General features: G+C 50.4%; 1 protein-coding gene across 18 annotated transcripts in view; it reads right to left on the bottom strand.

Annotated features, from left to right (window-relative positions):
* macf1a (microtubule actin crosslinking factor 1a) overlaps positions 1–17,951 on the bottom strand; it is a 195,927-nt gene that overhangs the window by 120,515 nt on the left and 57,461 nt on the right. For 14 of the 18 annotated variants that reach the window (XM_035429155.1, XM_035429166.1, XM_035429170.1 and 11 more), the window contains one exon: positions 4,865–4,926. In XM_035429155.1, the coding sequence (XP_035285046.1) occupies positions 4,865–4,926 (62 nt within the window). Of the gene's footprint in view, positions 1–4,864; positions 4,927–6,832; positions 7,282–15,050; positions 15,486–17,951 lie in introns of those variants that run through there. The other 4 variants (XM_035429161.1, XM_035429164.1, XM_035429158.1 and 1 more) reach the window with 3 other exon arrangements.

Here is a 17,951-nt window from a genome sequence, read left to right as displayed (position 1 = left end):
AGAGTGATAAAGAAGACAGAGAGATATTCAGGAAAATATAAACAGGAAAACAGACTGGCTTTCCCATTAAAACAAACACATCCTGGAACACAACAGAGATTGAGCTCCCAGAATGCACTTCTTCAACTGGGCTTGAGAAACAAAGGCAAGGGGGAAGCAGAGACTAAGCCAGCCTCTATATGGCCTGATTCACCCAAAACTCAAATAGCATACATCTCTCACACAGGCAGTCCTGCCCAGTCAGTACAGCACAATGTCCATGAATCAGGAAATGTACAGGAAAACGCTCACAAAGGGAAAGGAAAATACTTTCTCTGTGTGCAAGGGAGACTTTACCTGCAATGCTGTTAAATACGGAGCTTCTCTTAGATGTAGCAATGGATTTAGGGAAATATTGCAGCGTTACCTGTTCAACCTGTCAGGCTAATGAGCTGCATTAGAAACCATCAATCATTCTGTGTGTAAATGAGCCTATTAGTGTCTCAAACAGCTCCACTACCCCGCAGGCAGCTGAAATCAGCGCAGTAAACTATGACCGAGAGAAGCCAGGCTCTAGGTACTCTCTGGAGAGCACTCCTCACCGCAGTAGAGTCTGATGTCCAGCAGAGGGCAACCTATTCCAGGATAAGTAATGCCGCAGCCCAGACACAATGGGCCCTCTTTGTACTATCAACAGTCTGGAGCTCAGCGTCTGCCTATGTCCTGAAACTGATACAAGCCTCTAGACCACAGACCTGTCCCAGTGTCCATCTGGCTCCTGCTTAACACCAAACACCCATAAACCCACACACACTTTTTCCAGCAGTGTGTGGTTAGGCATTTTGCTCAAGTGTTATTTACAAAGGCAACACCCTTGATCCGTGCTGTTGGTAGGCATCCGTCTCTAAGATCCCGAACTGGGATACAATGCAAAACAGGGCCCAGTACTGCCCCCTAGTGTGTGTGCACATCCATATCTCTTGTAGAGCCCTCACAATGGAGTGGGAAAATGGGGCGGGTCACAGGACCAGCTTGAGAATTTGTCATTTCCTTGCCCTCTGCCCAGTAAGTGGAATCTTGGGACATAATGACAGGTGCAGTTGTGAATAAAACACCACGTACAGCTGTACATGGAACTGATGCCTCTCTCCTCCTCTATCTCTCTCATTAGCTCCCCTGCGGGTATCCTGTTCCACCCCCCCTCGCCCGTCCTCCCACCCTCTCCGTTTCCCTCTCATTTCCGGCTCTTTCATTAGATGGACTCCCCCCCCACCCCCCCGTTTCTCACTCGTTTCCAGCCTGTCATTCTTCTTTCTCTTCGTTAACAGGGTCATATCCCTTTCCCATGGTTGCCCTCTCATCTCTTATCCTCCCTCTATAGACTATCCTCCATTCTCTCTCTCTCTCTCCCTCTCTCTCCCATCACCTGATCAAGTTCCAGACCAGAAGTCTGTCGCCAGGGAGACAGCACACCAAAATCAGCACCAAAGTGTGAAAAAGAGGCGTGGCGTCATCCTGAGCTCTGCTTCTCCACACTGCCAGCCTCTCCTGCGTGGGCTTCAATTCCATCCAAAAGCAGCTGGTATATTGTGGATTGTGTTTACAGTACACTTGTGTAAACACACACTGTCATACACATACACACATACACACACACACACACAGCCCCATACCTCTGCACACACCTGTTCACCGGTCAGCTGATACGGTATGACAGCACTGAGCAAACAGGCTGGTTTCAGTGATGTCATCATCTTTATGGCTGCTCACAGCAAGCACTCACAAGATGAGGGATGTTCTCAGCGCCGTCCACATATACACACACACAAACATACACACACACACACACACACACACACACACAAACATACACACAAACACACGCACAAACATACAAACATGTATACACACACAAACACACAAACACACAAACAGACGTGCACACACAAACATGCACGCACACATAAACGCACTCAAATACACGCACATTGTGCTGAGCACTGTGGCTACACCTTCACAGTGAGAGGCAAACTGTGCTTTCATTTCTAAATATTTAAAGGCTGCATTCAATCGCGTTTTATAGCATTTATGGTTTTCCTTAACCCACAAGATAAAGACGTATACTGGCTTCTTCCACGTTCGTAAACTGGAAAAAGATAAAATAAGCCAGTTCTAAACCGGAGACACAGCGGATGATGGATATCCACATCAAGCCCGCTCCTGACTAGCAGCCCACTAAACAGATGCATCACTGTCTGATAAGGAATATTACCTAACCGTGTTACTTAAATAAGCAACATGGCTTCCAAAAGACCAAGACCAAATCCTCCTCTAGTGTCCAGTCATAAGACATTCATTGCTTTCTGGATAAACACATTCATTTCAAACTTGAAAAGATGGTTGTTAATTACAATGCACTATAAATCTTCAAATCACGATGTACCATCTCCTCCACAAAATCTTTTCTGTTTCCTATAGGGAACAGCCTGCTAAGAAATATTTATTAACTTGGCCATTAAATTATATTGAGTTTGCGGAACAGTCAACTATGTCTACAGTGCAATGTATCCACAGCGTATCATTGTAACTGACAGGTATGCGAGACGTACAGCGGAGACTGCTTGCCAAAGAACAGACAGTATATCAACAGCACGACTGCAGAAAACTGTCCGTTTAGACGTGCTTTTGCCTGAAGCTGTTATTAGATTTATGGCACTATCTGCATTGTAGGTGCTAGAGTTGACCAGACTTGATACGGGAAACAGCACAGTGATTTAACGGCTACTGCACATGAAGGACACATGCACTGAAATGAGTGCAGTTAAGAGTAATGCAATCACAACCAATGCTCTGTGTGCTAGCACCACTGTGATCTAAAATCAATTATTCCAGAAATGTAATTTACGAGTAATGACTTGCTGATCTTTTTTTCCCCTCCATCTGCATCATCACCACAGCCCAACCGCTTTCTCCACCTCTCCATTCACCCAGTTCCTCCCGTTTCTCTTGCCCTCCTCACCTCCCTACAAATCCCCCTTTCCACCTCTCCCCTCCCTCTCCTTGTGCGACATTTTGCCAGTGGCTGCCAGCTCTGCCCCCTCCCTCCTCTCCCCTGGACAGAAAAGGTCACCGGACACCCCAGCAGACGCAGCACCTCGTGCCCACCGGCGTTTCTGTAACGTTTCTGTAACGTTGCACCAACGTTTCGCTAACGCTGGCTAGCCTCCCACACCGGTCCACGTTACAGCCTGGCGCTGTGAGCTATGAGCTGGGCTAGGGGTCTGGATTAGCAGGCGTCCGAGCGGGGAGCCGTGCGCCTGAAGCGGCTGCTCACAGCGTTACAGCGAGCTGCGTTCAGTCTCCTCTCCAGCACACAGGGACACCCATGAGACTCACACATGAAAGGGGGACAACCAGACACCCAGCCGGAACAATACAGTCAGACATATAAAGAGTCCCTCATAACTCAGAGAAAGGCATTCCCATAAATACTGGAAGGCACCATTATTTAGAATATTTTACAGTATCTTCACACATACAGAACTGACGCATTCTTGAATTCCAGGAAAAATTCTCTAAAATAAACTAGTCACGCCCGACCACACCCGTTTCTCAAAATACATTTCACAGTATGCACACAGGACCCTTACACTGGCCACAGAGTGACAGGAGTCATACACCAGGAATTTACCTCAACCTCACCTTTTCCATAAAGACTACTGAACAGTGACCTGTGTAAAGGCTGTGTTGTGCACACAGGTAGGGCTGTGTAAAAGCTGTGTTTTGAACACAGGCAGGTCTGTGAATGTGTGTTTTGAACATCAGGCAGGGCTGTCTAAAAGCTGTGTTTTGAACACAGGCAGGGCTGTGTAAAAGCTGTGTTTTTAACACAGGTAGGGCTGTGTAAAATCTGTGTTCTGAACACAGGCAGGGCTGTGTAAAAGCTATGTTTTTAACACAGGCAGGGCGGTGTAAAATCTGTGTTCTGAACACAGGCAGGGCTGTGTAAAAGCTATGTTTTTAACACAGGCAGGGCTGTGTAAAAGCTGTGTTTTGAACACAGGCAGGGCTGTGTATACTTGTTTTGAACAGAGGCAGGGCTGTGTAAAAGCTGTGTTTTGAACACAGGCAGGGCGGTGTAAAAGCTGTGTTCTGAACACAGGCAGGCCTGTGTATACTTGTTTTGAACAGAGGCAGGGCTGTGTAAAAGCTGTGTTTTGAACACAGGCAGGCCTGTGTATACTTGTTTTGAACAGAGGCAGGGCTGTGTAAATGCTGTGTTCTGAACACAGGCAGGGCTGTATATACATGTGTTTATCTGTGTCCTGTTGCCAAAGACAGAAGAAGAGTGAGGGTATTAGCACACTGTCGTCACTGAGCGTCACTCAAATACCTATGATACCTGCGTTCATTGGGCTACCAAGCTGACAACCTCCCTTCAATTATTCCTGATTTGTGCAGGAAGGGGACATGTATTAGCCACTGGCCGAAAAAGCACGTTGAGAGCATCCATTTTACATGTGATCCTTTTAAATGGAGTTTTAATCTATAAGCCTAAAATGTCACGTCTTTCTGCATGAGCCACTGCTATTCTGCGCTCAGAGTTCCCCACTTTTATAAAACTGTGCTTTGACTGGTGAGTGTCCCCGTTTGAAACTCTATTCTGTTCTGGCAGGAGAGATGTAACAACTACACACCCCCTGGGCGGGGCAGTATTTGATTGAAGGGGCCACAGCAGGATTGTAGGCCGTGTGCGTGTGTGTGTGTGTGCGTGTGTGTGTGTGCGCGTGTGCGTACATGTGTGTGCACGCATGTCTGTCTCCGTATTCAGAGTTTGGCTGGACGTTGCTGCAGTAAGACAGGGAAATAGATGGACATGCCGTACCTTGATGAGGTGCTTGTTGACCCATTTTGTGAAGGTTTTCTTCTGCACTCTGTCTCGCTCATCTGCAGGGGAAAGAAAGAGGGAAGAAAGGAGAGGGAGGGAGAGGGAGAAAGAGAGGTACGTTACGAAACAGAAAATAACTGCAGCGTCATTCTCAGGTCTGTGTTATTTAGAGTCCTCCCCTCCTACCAGCAGCTGTGACCCACTTTTCCCTCAGGTGCTGTGTGGAACCACTGGGGGAGGGGGGGGGCAAGAGGGGGGCTGATCCACACTATACTGGACCTTACAGTGCACCCAGAATGCACTGCATACATGAAACAAATCACACATCAGCTCCAGCTCCACTACCAGCTGGAAAAATGATCAAGAGCCGTGCCAGACTGCTCCCCCAAGGAGATGAACAGAAAAGAGGATTACAGAGGGAGCTGAGGCAGGGCTGTGGGGAGGGGGGGGGGGGTGGATGGGGTTACGACATGGGAAATTTTGGTGTGAGTTTCACTGAGGACAACCTCAACCTGGACTGACTCACACCTTACAGGACCTCCCATCAGATAGATGGCGCTGTAACATTCAAACACCACATTCTTATATATCATCACACTTTTCCACATTTCACTCTCCACCACACACTGCCAGCAGAGGTGGCAGGCCAAGCTGTAGTAATGTGAAATGAGCACAGATGAAGAGCCACAGACAGGCTGGTATTGTTGGGCTTCTCAGGGCTCCAGAAGGGGTGTGTCATAATGCTCCAGGAGTGACACGTCCACCCCGAAATAGAGCCTGAGCACAGAGCTCTGGAGCTCTATCTGCCTCTCCACAAAAACCGCCCGCTCAGCCCGGCCCCCTCCCCCACCCTGCTCTCATGTTGACACGGTAGCCATGGCGATGTTGCGATACTGAAAGACCATGTGGAGGAGACGTCGCACTTCCTCCCCACACCCCCACACACACACACACACACTCACACGTGCAGGACGCACATGCGCCAGTCTAAGAGCTCATGGTGATTAACCTTCACAAACACTATGCGCTCCAAACACAAAGTACCCCCAGACAAATATGCGCAAACTTGCGCTGAGCATAACAGCATAATTACACTGAATTGCATGCATGCTTAGCAGGCAGTCTTAACCGAGCCCATTAACACCGACTGCATGTCACAAAAATACTTTTATATGGCTGGATTTCCACTTAAGTGAATTACAATACTGGCCAAGGGTAGCAGTACACTGTCTAACATAGTTTTGAAGACAAAGACCATCAGGTCTCATATATATACAAACATTCAAATGACTTCCAAGCACACTACACACACTCTCACACAGATGACACAAGTGGAGGCACACACTCTAACACACATTCCCCCATATCACACACAGCACACGCACAGCAGCGCGCCAGGAACAAAATTTCGACACTGCGTTGCAAAACAATTTCTCACACTCCATAACCGCTCAGGTTTGAGTACTACTGCCTACAAAAGCAATCTGTGTCACTGGACATGTCAGTCAGACTTTGAGCACCTTGAAGTGTCTCATGTGACAGGTACAGAACACAAACTCCCAGAATGCACTGCAGGAGAAGCCTGCTGACAGGGCCGAGCATGCTCCGACAGTGACAGGTCCTTCAGTGTAGGCATTCCATACACACACACCCACACAACACATACTGACACAAGGACCCATTGTCCACCCAAGAACACCCTCCGCCCTGAATATACAACAGTCACACTCACACACACACACACACACACACACACACACACACACACACACACACACACACACACATGTGCAGACACACTGACTGAATACACACGCTGCTGCTGTGATGGAGTGGACCCACAATGCAAACACATGGCATTCTTGCAACTACAGAAGCACACACTGCGCCTATTTCACAGGTTTAAGGGCACCGACCAAAAACATAACTACAGACAGAAACACAGACAGCATTGGGAGCACTGACCTGTACAGCACATGCGGGAGTGCAGGTGAGCGTTGAGCCTGCTCTCGTTACAGAACACCGGCCACATCCTTCCTCCTCTAATTCAACAGTCTCTCTCTCTCTTTCTCTTTCTGTCTCAACCGTTTACCTATCACCCCTTCCTTCTCTGTCACTCCACAGCACGTCTCTCTCTCGCTCTCGGACGTCCGCCCCCTCTCTTCCCCCTCTTCCCCAGGCTGTGATAAGAGCGCAGAGAGAGAGGCAGGGAGAGCCGAGCCCAGAGCAGAAGGCCTCGGAGCTCTGAGACGACCTCGGCGGCCGAGCGCTGGTATTCCTCAGAGCGCGCGGCACGCGGCGACGAGACGGACGGCCGGGGCTCAGTGGAGCGAGACCGCTCCGCGCGCCGCCTCTCGCTCGCTCCCTCGCTCCCTCTCTCCGTCCGCGAGCCCCGCTGTCGCTGCCATTTCAAAACAAGGCCCGCAGTGGCACTCTGTCTCACACGTGCGTGTCACAGCCAGAGAGCCCCTCCCACTACGCTCAGACCGACTGCTCATTCGCTCGCGCGCCCTGCCTGTTCCTCGCTCTCCCTCCACTCACAGCTCCTCAGCAACTTCGGTCTATAAGTAGAGTCCTGGCAGCACGAGCACCAAAGTCTCTGTCGTTTATTTCTGTTTTGTTTTTCAGCCTTTTCGAGACAGTCAGTGCCACTTCCAGTCCTGAGTGCTTCGAGAGGTTTGAGTAAGCTGAAGTACCTCCTGAATGAATACACCTCCTGGAATTCAGAGGTATAAAAAAACAGAAGGAAACTGAATAAAATGAGAACTGTCACACTAAAAGGTACAGAGTTGCTTTCGCCGTTATCTGAAGCGAAGGTGCAGTTCAGGAAAAGGGCAGAGGAGCCGGCGCAGGTCCACGTCCCTCTCTGATGATGTCATCCACTCAGACGGTTTCCATGTGAACGACAGGCTCGGGCCAGCTTCAGATGGGGGCACCTGAGGATCTGCAGACTGATCTATGATCCCGCCCTCCTCCAGACGCCGCCGGGCGTGTCCCGACCGCTCTGGGCCTGGATCTCAGACAGCGGCTCCGACGCACTTTAGGGCTGCTCCAGTGTGTCCTCCCCAAACAAGATGCACCTCCGCGACTATGCCGGCCCAAGGGTGCCGAATGCGCCGGTAAATCCTAACAACCGAGTTTCTGACATGACCGAAACATCCCTGTGTGTGTGTGTGTGTGTGTGTGTGCGTGTGCTTGTGTGCGTGCGTGCGTGCGTGTGCCTGTGTGTGTCTGTGTGCGTGCGTGCGCTTGTGTGTGTGTGTGTGTGCGTGTGTGTGTGTGTGTGTGCGTGCGAGTGTGTGTGTGCCTGTGTGTGTGCGCGCGCGTGCGTGCGTGCGTGTGCCTGTGTGTGTCTGTGTGCGTGCGTGCGCTTGTGTGTGTGTGTGTGTGCGTGTGTGTGTGTCTGTGTGGAGCAGAGCAGGTAAAAGGGTCGAGTGATGTGCAGAACTGCACTTGTTTTCCTCAGCAGGCCTCGGCTAGATCTGCTCAGTGAGTGACGCCGTCTGATTTAATAAAGAAAGAAAACCAGAGCAAACCAGAGTGCACTGTGCAAGTGTGTGTGTGTGTGTGTGTATGAGAAGGGAGATGAGTGAGCGATAAGAAGCAGGAGGGAGGGAGAGAAAGAAAGAGAAAGAGGGCAGAGGGGAATCACGCTGAGAAAGACTGAGAATCCACTCCAGCGTGAGTCACAGAGAGCATCAACGCCAGGGAAGAGTCAGAGTGCAACTGAGGAAAAGAGAAAAGGAAGGAGTGAGGGATAGCGAAAGAGAAAGAGAGAATGAAAGAAGGGGGGTATAGAGAAAAGGAGCAAGGCAGCAGTGATGAGGAGGTGATAAGTCTTGCGTGAAGCTTCTGTATTCACCTATTCCCGTCTCTTTCCTGTGCAGGCCCTGCACATAAACACAGCCCCAGCTGAAGAATAAACACACATGCGCACACACACACACACACACACACACACACACACACCAACTTAAAAGTGCTCCTCCTCTGTGTCTCACAGGTCGGTTCGATCCTGTGCGTGCTTCAGACGTCACCTCTCTCTTCCCTTCACTGCGACAGCAGAACTCTTCCACAGCTCAGACGAACGCACGGCGCCCTCTGTCTGCGTGGAGTAGCGCAAGCGTCCCGTTACCCGGTGGCAACAGTAACCGCAGAGACGCGAGCGCAGGGCGCACGGCAGAGCCAGGGACCGCGGTGCCGTGGAAACACCGCTACGCTAGCCGAGCTAACAGCGGCGGTCACGGCGCCATAATCCAGGGTTTCCACCCGGAGCTGGCAGCCGCGCAGGGAGAGGAGCGGATTACCCAGCAGCCCACGCACAGAGCTGCAGACGCGAACGACGGAAAGCCTCACGCGCAGACGCTTACGAGCAGACGCTTACGAGCGCGTGCGCGAATGCTCAATCCCGCCAAACGACAGAAGCCTCTCCTCCCCCTCCCCTTCCTCCTCTCTCAGGCCCAGGGCTCTGAGCTCCTTCCGGAAGAGTCTAGAGTACATTCACACTCGCTTTCTTCCTCCTCCCTCCCGGGATGCCAGTGTCATCTCCTTCCCCACCTGTCTCCTCCCTCTATACACTATCCTCCATTCTCTCTCTCTCTCTCTATGCTTCGCTCTTCCGCATCCGTTCGTTTCTCTCCTCCGATCGCTCTGCACGTTTTCCCCTGGCCTTCCAAACTATAAATACCAGGCAGAGCTTAGAGTCCTAATACCACACAGAATACTTATCCTCTCCCTGCCTCCCTCATTATCACATCTAATCTCCCTCTCCCTCATTCAGCCACAGGAGAAAGTTGCCCTCTCTCGCCCCTCCTCTTCTCTGCTATTCCAAACCTCATCTCGTTTCTCTCGCTCTCATTCGTCCCCAGAGATGGGGTCTCTCCTTCTCTGCATCTGCAGCGGCACCCACAGACTGGCACTGCTCTCTGTCTCTCTCTGTCTCTCCCTCCCTCCCTCCTTCTCTCCCTCCTTCCATCCCCTCATTCTCCTGCACACCCCAGGCCCCTTGTGTCAGAATCAATGGTTAAAGTCATCTGCAGTGGCAGCATTGCATGCTGGGAATCCACAGAGTGGAGGGAGAGGGACCCCTGAAGGTTCAGACAGGACGGGGTACCCGCTGACCGCCCCGGGGAGGGCACCTCTGATCCGACAGAGGCAGACGCACACCCCCCATTCACCAGGCACACCACAAATTAAATTTGGGCTCCACGTGACAGTATAGCTCTGATCTGTACAGTAAATCTCATTAAGGCTGGAACATCTGGAAGTCTTCCGACGTCCTGCCCCCCACCCCCCTGTCAGGTCTCTCTGCTTCTACTCTCTCTCTTTGGCGTTAAGATGTCTCAGTTTTGTCTGCCGAAAAGCAAACATTTGGCATCTGTCTCACACTGATGCACAACATCGCACAATTCAAGTAGCTACGCAAAAAAAACTGGCACAAATTAAGTATACAGACACAAGCGGGGAAAAAACCCAAAGAAAACAAAGCCTAGCACTGATAACAGCTCCATAAAAGGCAGGCGATGAACAAATTAGACTTTTTTGTCTTTTGTTTTGGGTACAGTGAATACTGTGGAGCGTTCAGTGTGGTGGAACACTCATTTCTCCATTTCTCACAATCCATGATAGTCTCTCCAGTGCTTTGCTGCATGTCCTGCAAAACTCCATTTCCCAGACAGCATCACAAGCATTAGATTAATGCCTAGCACTGTCTGACATGAGGGTGACCTTTTGGTGAATCACACAGCGTTGTCCAACGGCTATGTTGCTGTGAAACCACAGCCAGCAAGTGACAGCCAGCGAGCGCCTAAGCCTCTAAAGACTGAGCCTATTTAAGACTCAAAGTCCACTAGGCCCAGCGTGAGACCGCGGCTCGGGTCTGACTGAGGCGGCTCTGAACCCGGGTTTGTGCTGGGGCCACAAGAGCAGGAGGATGACTCAGCACTTCAGCTGGGGTTCCCTCAGTCCAGCCTTCGAGGGGCAAAAAGCCTGACATCCAGAAAAGCACACACACACACACACGCACACACACACACACATGCCCCTCGCACACACACACACGCACACGCACACACACACACACGGGCACACATACCTGCACACACACGCACACGCACACGCACGCCCCTCGCACACACACACACAGACACACACACACAGGCACACACACACACACACACATGCCCCTCGCACACACACACACGCACACGCACACACACACACACACGGGCACACATACCTGCACACACACGCACACGCACACGCACGCACACGCCCCTCGCACACACACACACAGACACACACACACATATAGGCACATACCCCTTGCACACACACACACACACACACACACACAGGCACACACACACACATATAGGCACATACCCCTTGCACACACACACACACACATAGGCACACACACCTGCACACACACACATACCCCTTGCACACACACACACACACACACACACACACACACACACACACACTGAAGCGTGGCCAGTACAGATCATGCAGCTGTAGGACTCCACCCGGGCCAGCCCACTTCCTGCAGCTGCTAAAAATACCAGCTACCCAGAACACACGAGTGCGCGCACACAAATGGACACAGATAGTATGTGTGGATATGTGTGTGTGAGGGGGAGTGTGTGTGTGTGAACTCAATCCCCACCACCTCTTTATATCAGGTTCTGATATAACTGCGTCGGGGCGGACTACAAGTTTAAAAGCAGCTACACCAAACCTAGCCTGCAGATGAGAGGGGGGCCAGGGTGCGACCGGGTCATTTGAGACCGATCACACCGACGAACCCGAACCCCGTGACACTGAATATTCCACAAGGGGAGGGGCACGTGTCCTTGAGACAGCAGCATGTCAGCTGACTGCTTCCTCTATTACCCAGAACTCCCTCCATCAGCCTTACACCAACACCGCTGCAATACTGACATAACAGGGCTGTGATGACATTGGCTATGAGTTAGATGACTGTCACCTGGTTTACGAGTAAGGCTGGTGATTCATCACAAAGTCCATTAAGTGCTAAAGACCCAGCACAAGCCAAACATTTTCCCCTTCTTTATATTAATGACATAAAGAACAAGATACATTAGAGAGGAGAGTTTTTCTTTTCCTAACATTTTTAATGCTCAGTACAAACGAGCAGCTTAAAGCGAGCTTAAAATGATTTTGTTGAATCTGTTAAAACACCCTCCTCCCCCCCAAAATAATACCCACAAGGCAAATATTAATATTAGTATAAAACTGCAGAGGCGACATTCTGCACATCAAAGCCAGGCTTGTGCACTGGCATAATGTCAGGCGCACATTCTTATTTTTCAGCCCATTTCTTTTTTCCACCTTCCTACCGCTGCAGTCTTCTCAGGCCCCAGCACGCACAGCGCTAACACAGGCTACGTACAGTTAGCTAACGCTGACCATAATATTCTCCTGCTTCCGTAAATAAAATGTAAATGAATGCATTCAGGTTAATTGCCTCGTCTAGATGTGTCTGACAAGAACAAATGTTTTACAAAATAACTAGGTGGACCTGCCAGTGCATTGTTTATTCTCCTTTCCCATCCCCACCCAGTGCATGGTGTAACCTATATTTTACAATGTATGTATTTCCGGCTTGAAAAAACTGTCTATACTGTTAATTATATTTCTAAGTGAAAGAAAATAAATTAAAATACAACAGTGATGCGTCACCCAGGATGACACGCTTTCCCTGTTCCCCGCTCTGATTGGCCGGTTTCTCCAAACACCCCAAACCACGGCACCTCCCTATCCTGGACCCCTACAGCTACCTCACCCACCCAAAGCCAAACCCCTCACTGCCAACTCAGGGATTACCAAAACTCTTTTCGTTTCAATTTTTATGAAGACAAATTAAGAAAGATTTTAAAATAAATTGGCAGGTCATCTAAGCAACAACTGTCCATACCATATAGGCTACTGACTGAAGTATAAGACTGACATGGAACCATGGCCCTAGAGAGCTAGAATGGCTCTGAGTTTTAAAGGATTCATTTATTGTGTAAGTGACTCATTCTGACCTAGAATCTGAGAGAGCTCTATTGATAAAGCCAATTAAGGCCTGCAATGAATTAACGAGTGAGAGAAGATCAGGATGGGACTGATCCTTAAATATCCTCTCCCCTAGTTTACAGCACTAAGAGCACAAGATACCAGGTTACCTAGACCGGACCACAGCACAACAGTTCAGCATAATTAGATCAGCCGACAGCACCGCAAAGTTCAAAGACTGACTCACAGCACCATTGCTAGACTAGTCCACATCATCACTGCTACCCCAGTCCACATCAGCACTGCTACACCAGTCCACATCAGCACTGCTACCCCAGTCCACATCAGCACTGCTACCCCAGTCCACATCAGCACTGCTACACCAGTCCACATCATCACTGCTACACCAGACCACATCAGCACTGCTACGCCAGTCAAACATCAGCACTGCTACACCAGTCCACATCAGCACTGCTACACCAGTCCACATCATCACTGCTACACCAGTCCACATCAGCACTGCTACACCAGTCCACATCAGCACTGCTACACCAGTCCACATCATCACTGCTACACCAGTCCACATCAGCACTGCTACACCAGTCCACATCATCACTGCTACACCAGTCCACATCAGCACTGCTACACCAGTCCACATCAGCACTGCTACACCAGTCCACATCATCACTGCTACACCAGTCCACATCAGCACTGCTACACCAGTCCACATCATCACTGCTACACCAGTCCACATCAGCACTGCTACACCAGTCCACATCAGCACTGCTACACCAGTCCACATGAGCACTGCTACACCAGTCCACATCAGCACTGCTACACCAGTCCACATCAGCACTGCTACACCAGTCCACATCATCACTGCTACCCCAGTCCACATCAGCACTGCTACACCAGTCCACATCAGCACTGCTACACCAGTCCACATCAGCACTGCTACACCAGTCCACATCAGCACTGCTACCCCAGTCCACATCAGCACTGCTACACCAGACCACATCAGCACTGCTACACCAGTCCACACCATCACTGCTACACCAGTCCACACCAGTCCACATCAGCACTGCTACCCCAGTCCACATCAGCACTGCTACACCAGTCCACATCAGCACTGCTACACCAGACCACATCAGCACTGCTACACCAGACCACATCAGCACTGCTACACCAGACCACATCAGCACTGCTACACCAGTCCACATCAGCACTGCTACACCAGACCACATCAGCACTGCTACACCAGTCCACATCATCACTGCTACACCAGACCACATCAGCACTGCTACCCCAGTCCACATCAGCACTGCTACACCAGTCCACATCATCACTGCTACACCAGACCACATCAGCACTGCTACCCCAGTCCACATCAGCACTGCTACACCAGTCCACATCAGCACTGCTACACCAGTCCACATCAGCACTGCTACACCAGACCACATCAGCACTGCTACACCAGTCCACATCAGCACTGCTACACCAGTCCACATCAGCACTGCTACACCAGTCCACATCAGTGCACTAACAAATGGACTACATTTATATATAGCCTACTAACAACACTGCAAACAATCATGAGCACACAAAGGAAACATGGAGCCTATTTAGGAGTGGAAAACCACAGCCTTAGAGCACAAATTACATCCAGGCAGTCACCTCAGTCTGCTATCTCCAGTCTTCTGTAACAGACGGTTGCTGATAATTAAAATGTTGAACCCATCTGGTTCTATCTATATAAGCAGGTCAAAGAGTTTGGTAAAAACCAAAGAGATTAACCTGCCAAAGCTAACAGTTTAACATAGCTAGGCTGGCACACCACAGAAAAGTACAGCCAGGTCTACCTACAACACCGCAGGGTTCAGGACAATTACAATTAACACTGTGCTGCTTTTTAATGTAGGCAACAACTTCATTGCTTGTTTGCTTAGAGTTTCTCTGGCAAACAAGCTAACCTGTTGAGTCACGGATGAAACAGGAAGAGGAGGAGGTAGAACAGGAAACAGGAAACTGACAGAATCAAAAAAATGTCCCCATATACAGAGAGGGAGAGAGAGCTCAGAGAGGCACGGTAGGGGCACCTCGGGCAGAACCGAGGACCTCTGAGTGCTGCTGTGTTCTCAGAGCGCTGCAGAGTCCGTACCTGAGAGCTGGGCGCGGCGCCGGCGGTAAAACCACACCCCCGCCGCCGTGAGGAAGTGCGCGGCAAGGAAGAGGAGGGACGTGAGGACCGAGTTGTCCAGTGGCTCCATCATTGTCAGAAGACCTGACGTTTCACCTCTCAGTCCCTTATCACCAGCCCCTGAGACCAAACCTAGGACGTCCTGACAGTCTGTCTGCTCGTACAGCCGCCTCAGAGCACTGTGTGTTCTCCCCCAAACTTTACCAGGGGAAAAGCTCTCACCCCTCTTCTCTTATTCATCAGCTCCAGGCTCCAGAACATTCCAGGGGCTACAGGTCACCATCCCTCTCCAACAGCGCGCAGGATAAAATGGAGCTGAATGGCGCTCGATTGGTCCGTGCGTCCGTCCCCTCGCCCGGAGCGCAGAGACAGGGGTTTGTGGGCCGTCTCTCAACCCGTATCTGCACGTCTGCGCATTACACGCATCCCCTTCATCCTTTCCACCCTCCTCTCCCTCGCGCCAGGACTCAGGCTCATGAGTCAGGTCTTCACAGCCCCTCTGCCCCCCCCCCCCCACCCAGCTCCCCCGAAAGTTTCACTTCTGTCTGCCGGCCCACACTCTCCGCTTTCTGTCTCAAACTTCTACTGCTCTGAAGAAGCTGCGGTGGAGCAGAGTAATCTCTGTCTTCCCCAGCTCCCTCCTGCTCTCTCCCTCTCTTTTCTCCCCCTCTCTTTCTCTCCCTCGCTGTCTCTCTGCCCCTCTCTCCCCGACACTCCGCTGCTGAATTCCTTTCCACTGAAACAAGCTCCCAGCTTTTAGCCGTTGCTCAGTGCGGCGTTATAAAAAAGTAAATAAATGAAATAAAAAGTAACTGATGAGGCAGTTGGCCTCCTTCTCTCCCGCTGGGTAACCACAGGCTACGCTCTCTTTCCTGTTCCTGCATGAGCGGAGAGTGTGTGTGAGTGTGTGTGTGTGTGTGTATACACAAGCATCCCCGTTGCTATGAGCAGGCATTTCTGTTGACATCTATATTTATTAATTTCCATCATCCACACGCGTTCATGTGCAGCTGTGGGTCTGAGTGCACTTTGAACTACAGAGAGAAAAGGCCCGTGTGTCCTTGTGTACCTCTGTACAGTACAAGTGCACGTTTGTGTGTGACAGTGTTGGCTGTGTGTTTGTGTGTGACAGTGTTGGCTGTGTGTTTGTGTGTGACAGTGTTGGCTGTGTGTTTGTGTGTGACAGTGTTGGCTGTGTGTTTGTGTGTGACAGTGTTGGCTGTGTGTTTGTGTGTGACAGTGTTGGCTGTGTGTTTGTGTGTGACAGTGTTGGCTGTGTGTTTGTGTGTGAGTGTTGGCTGTGTGTTTGTGTGTGCTGTGTGTTTGTGTGTGAGTGTTGGCTGTGTGTTTGTGTGAGACAGTGTTGGCTGTGTGTTTGTGTGTGAGTGTTGGCTGTGTGTTTGTGTGTGAGTGTTGGCTGTGTGTTTGTGTGTGACAGTGTTGGCTGTGTGTTTGTGTGTGAGTGTTGGCTGTGTGTTTGTGTGTGAGTGTTGGCTGTGTGTTTGTGTGTGAGTGTTGGCTGTGTGTGTGTGTGTGACAGTGTTGGCTGTGTGATTGTGTGTGAGTGTTGGCTGTGTGTTTGTGTGAGACAGCACAGCGCATACAGAGGCCTAAAGCAGAGCACAGTACTCTGCATCTCAGTCCTGTACCCTGCTCACTTCTCTTAATGGAGCCACAGAGCACAGGGAGGATGCGTGTGGTATTGCACTGCTGTAACAGCTATGTGTGTGTGAAAGTGAATGAGGCCACGCGTGCGTGCGTCTGTGTGGGTGTGCGCGTGTGTGTGTGTGTTTGCTTCTCTTTGAATGTTACACATATACAGTATAATCCAGTGAGTTAAATCCGAATGGCACGTGCACAGTGAGAAGACTCAAAACACAGTCAGGCTGCAGAGCCATTCAGAGCAGTACTTCCTCTTCTAGTACTGCAGCACTGTACAGGATAGAAGAGTGAGTCAGTATGATTCGGGCCTGCAGACTACAGACCTCAGAGAGAGAGAGAGAGAGACAGAGAGAGAAAGAGAGTGTGTGTGTGTGTGTGTGAACAGGGTGAAAAGACTCTCCTCATAGTGCCTTTCTGTGATGAACTCTCACCCAATATTCCTGCGTAATCTGCACTGCATGGCACCGTGATGAACTCAAGCAGTGAAGGGAGGGAAGGGGTGTGCGGAAGTGTGAAAGAGAGAGAGGAGAGCAGCACTGCTGAGGCTAACAGTGATTAACAAATCAGTTATTTCATGAGACCTCACAGCAACCGGTCTGCCGGTTTCCTATCTTACAGATACACAGCTGCGTGGGGGGGGGGGGGGGGGGGGGGGGCACATCATGACTATATACAGCACTGCTCCACATACACACAAACACACAGGCACACGCAAGTACACACAAGTACACACAAGTACGCACCCTTTGGCAGAGCACAAGAGAGCAAAATGAGAAAAAAAGAAGAAAAAAGGAGAGAGATAGAGGGAGAGGTGAAAAGATGAGGGAAGAAGGGGAGAGAGAACCAGGAAAGGCGATGTCATGCGGCAGCCTCTCTCTCTGTACGGGGAGCACAGAGAGGAGACTGCAGCAGCTACCTGCGTCTCAAGCATTCTGGAGTGATGCAGTCTCAGTGGACTGAGGATCTGACTGCAGGCTGATATCACACACCTCCTGACATCACACACACACCTCCTGACATCACACACACACCACCTGACATCACACACACACCACCTGATATCACACACCTCCTGATATCACACACACCACCTGACATCACACACACCTCCTGATATCACACACACCTCCTGATATCACACACCTCCTGATATCACACACCTCCTGATATCACACACCTCCTGATATCACACACACCTCC

Source organism: Anguilla anguilla, chromosome 8, assembly GCF_013347855.1.
Source record: "Anguilla anguilla isolate fAngAng1 chromosome 8, fAngAng1.pri, whole genome shotgun sequence".
NCBI classification, from domain to species: Eukaryota; Metazoa; Chordata; class Actinopteri; order Anguilliformes; family Anguillidae; genus Anguilla; species Anguilla anguilla.
The sequence above is the reverse complement of the archived record's forward strand: the minus strand, read 5'-3'. Positions and strand labels throughout refer to the sequence as shown.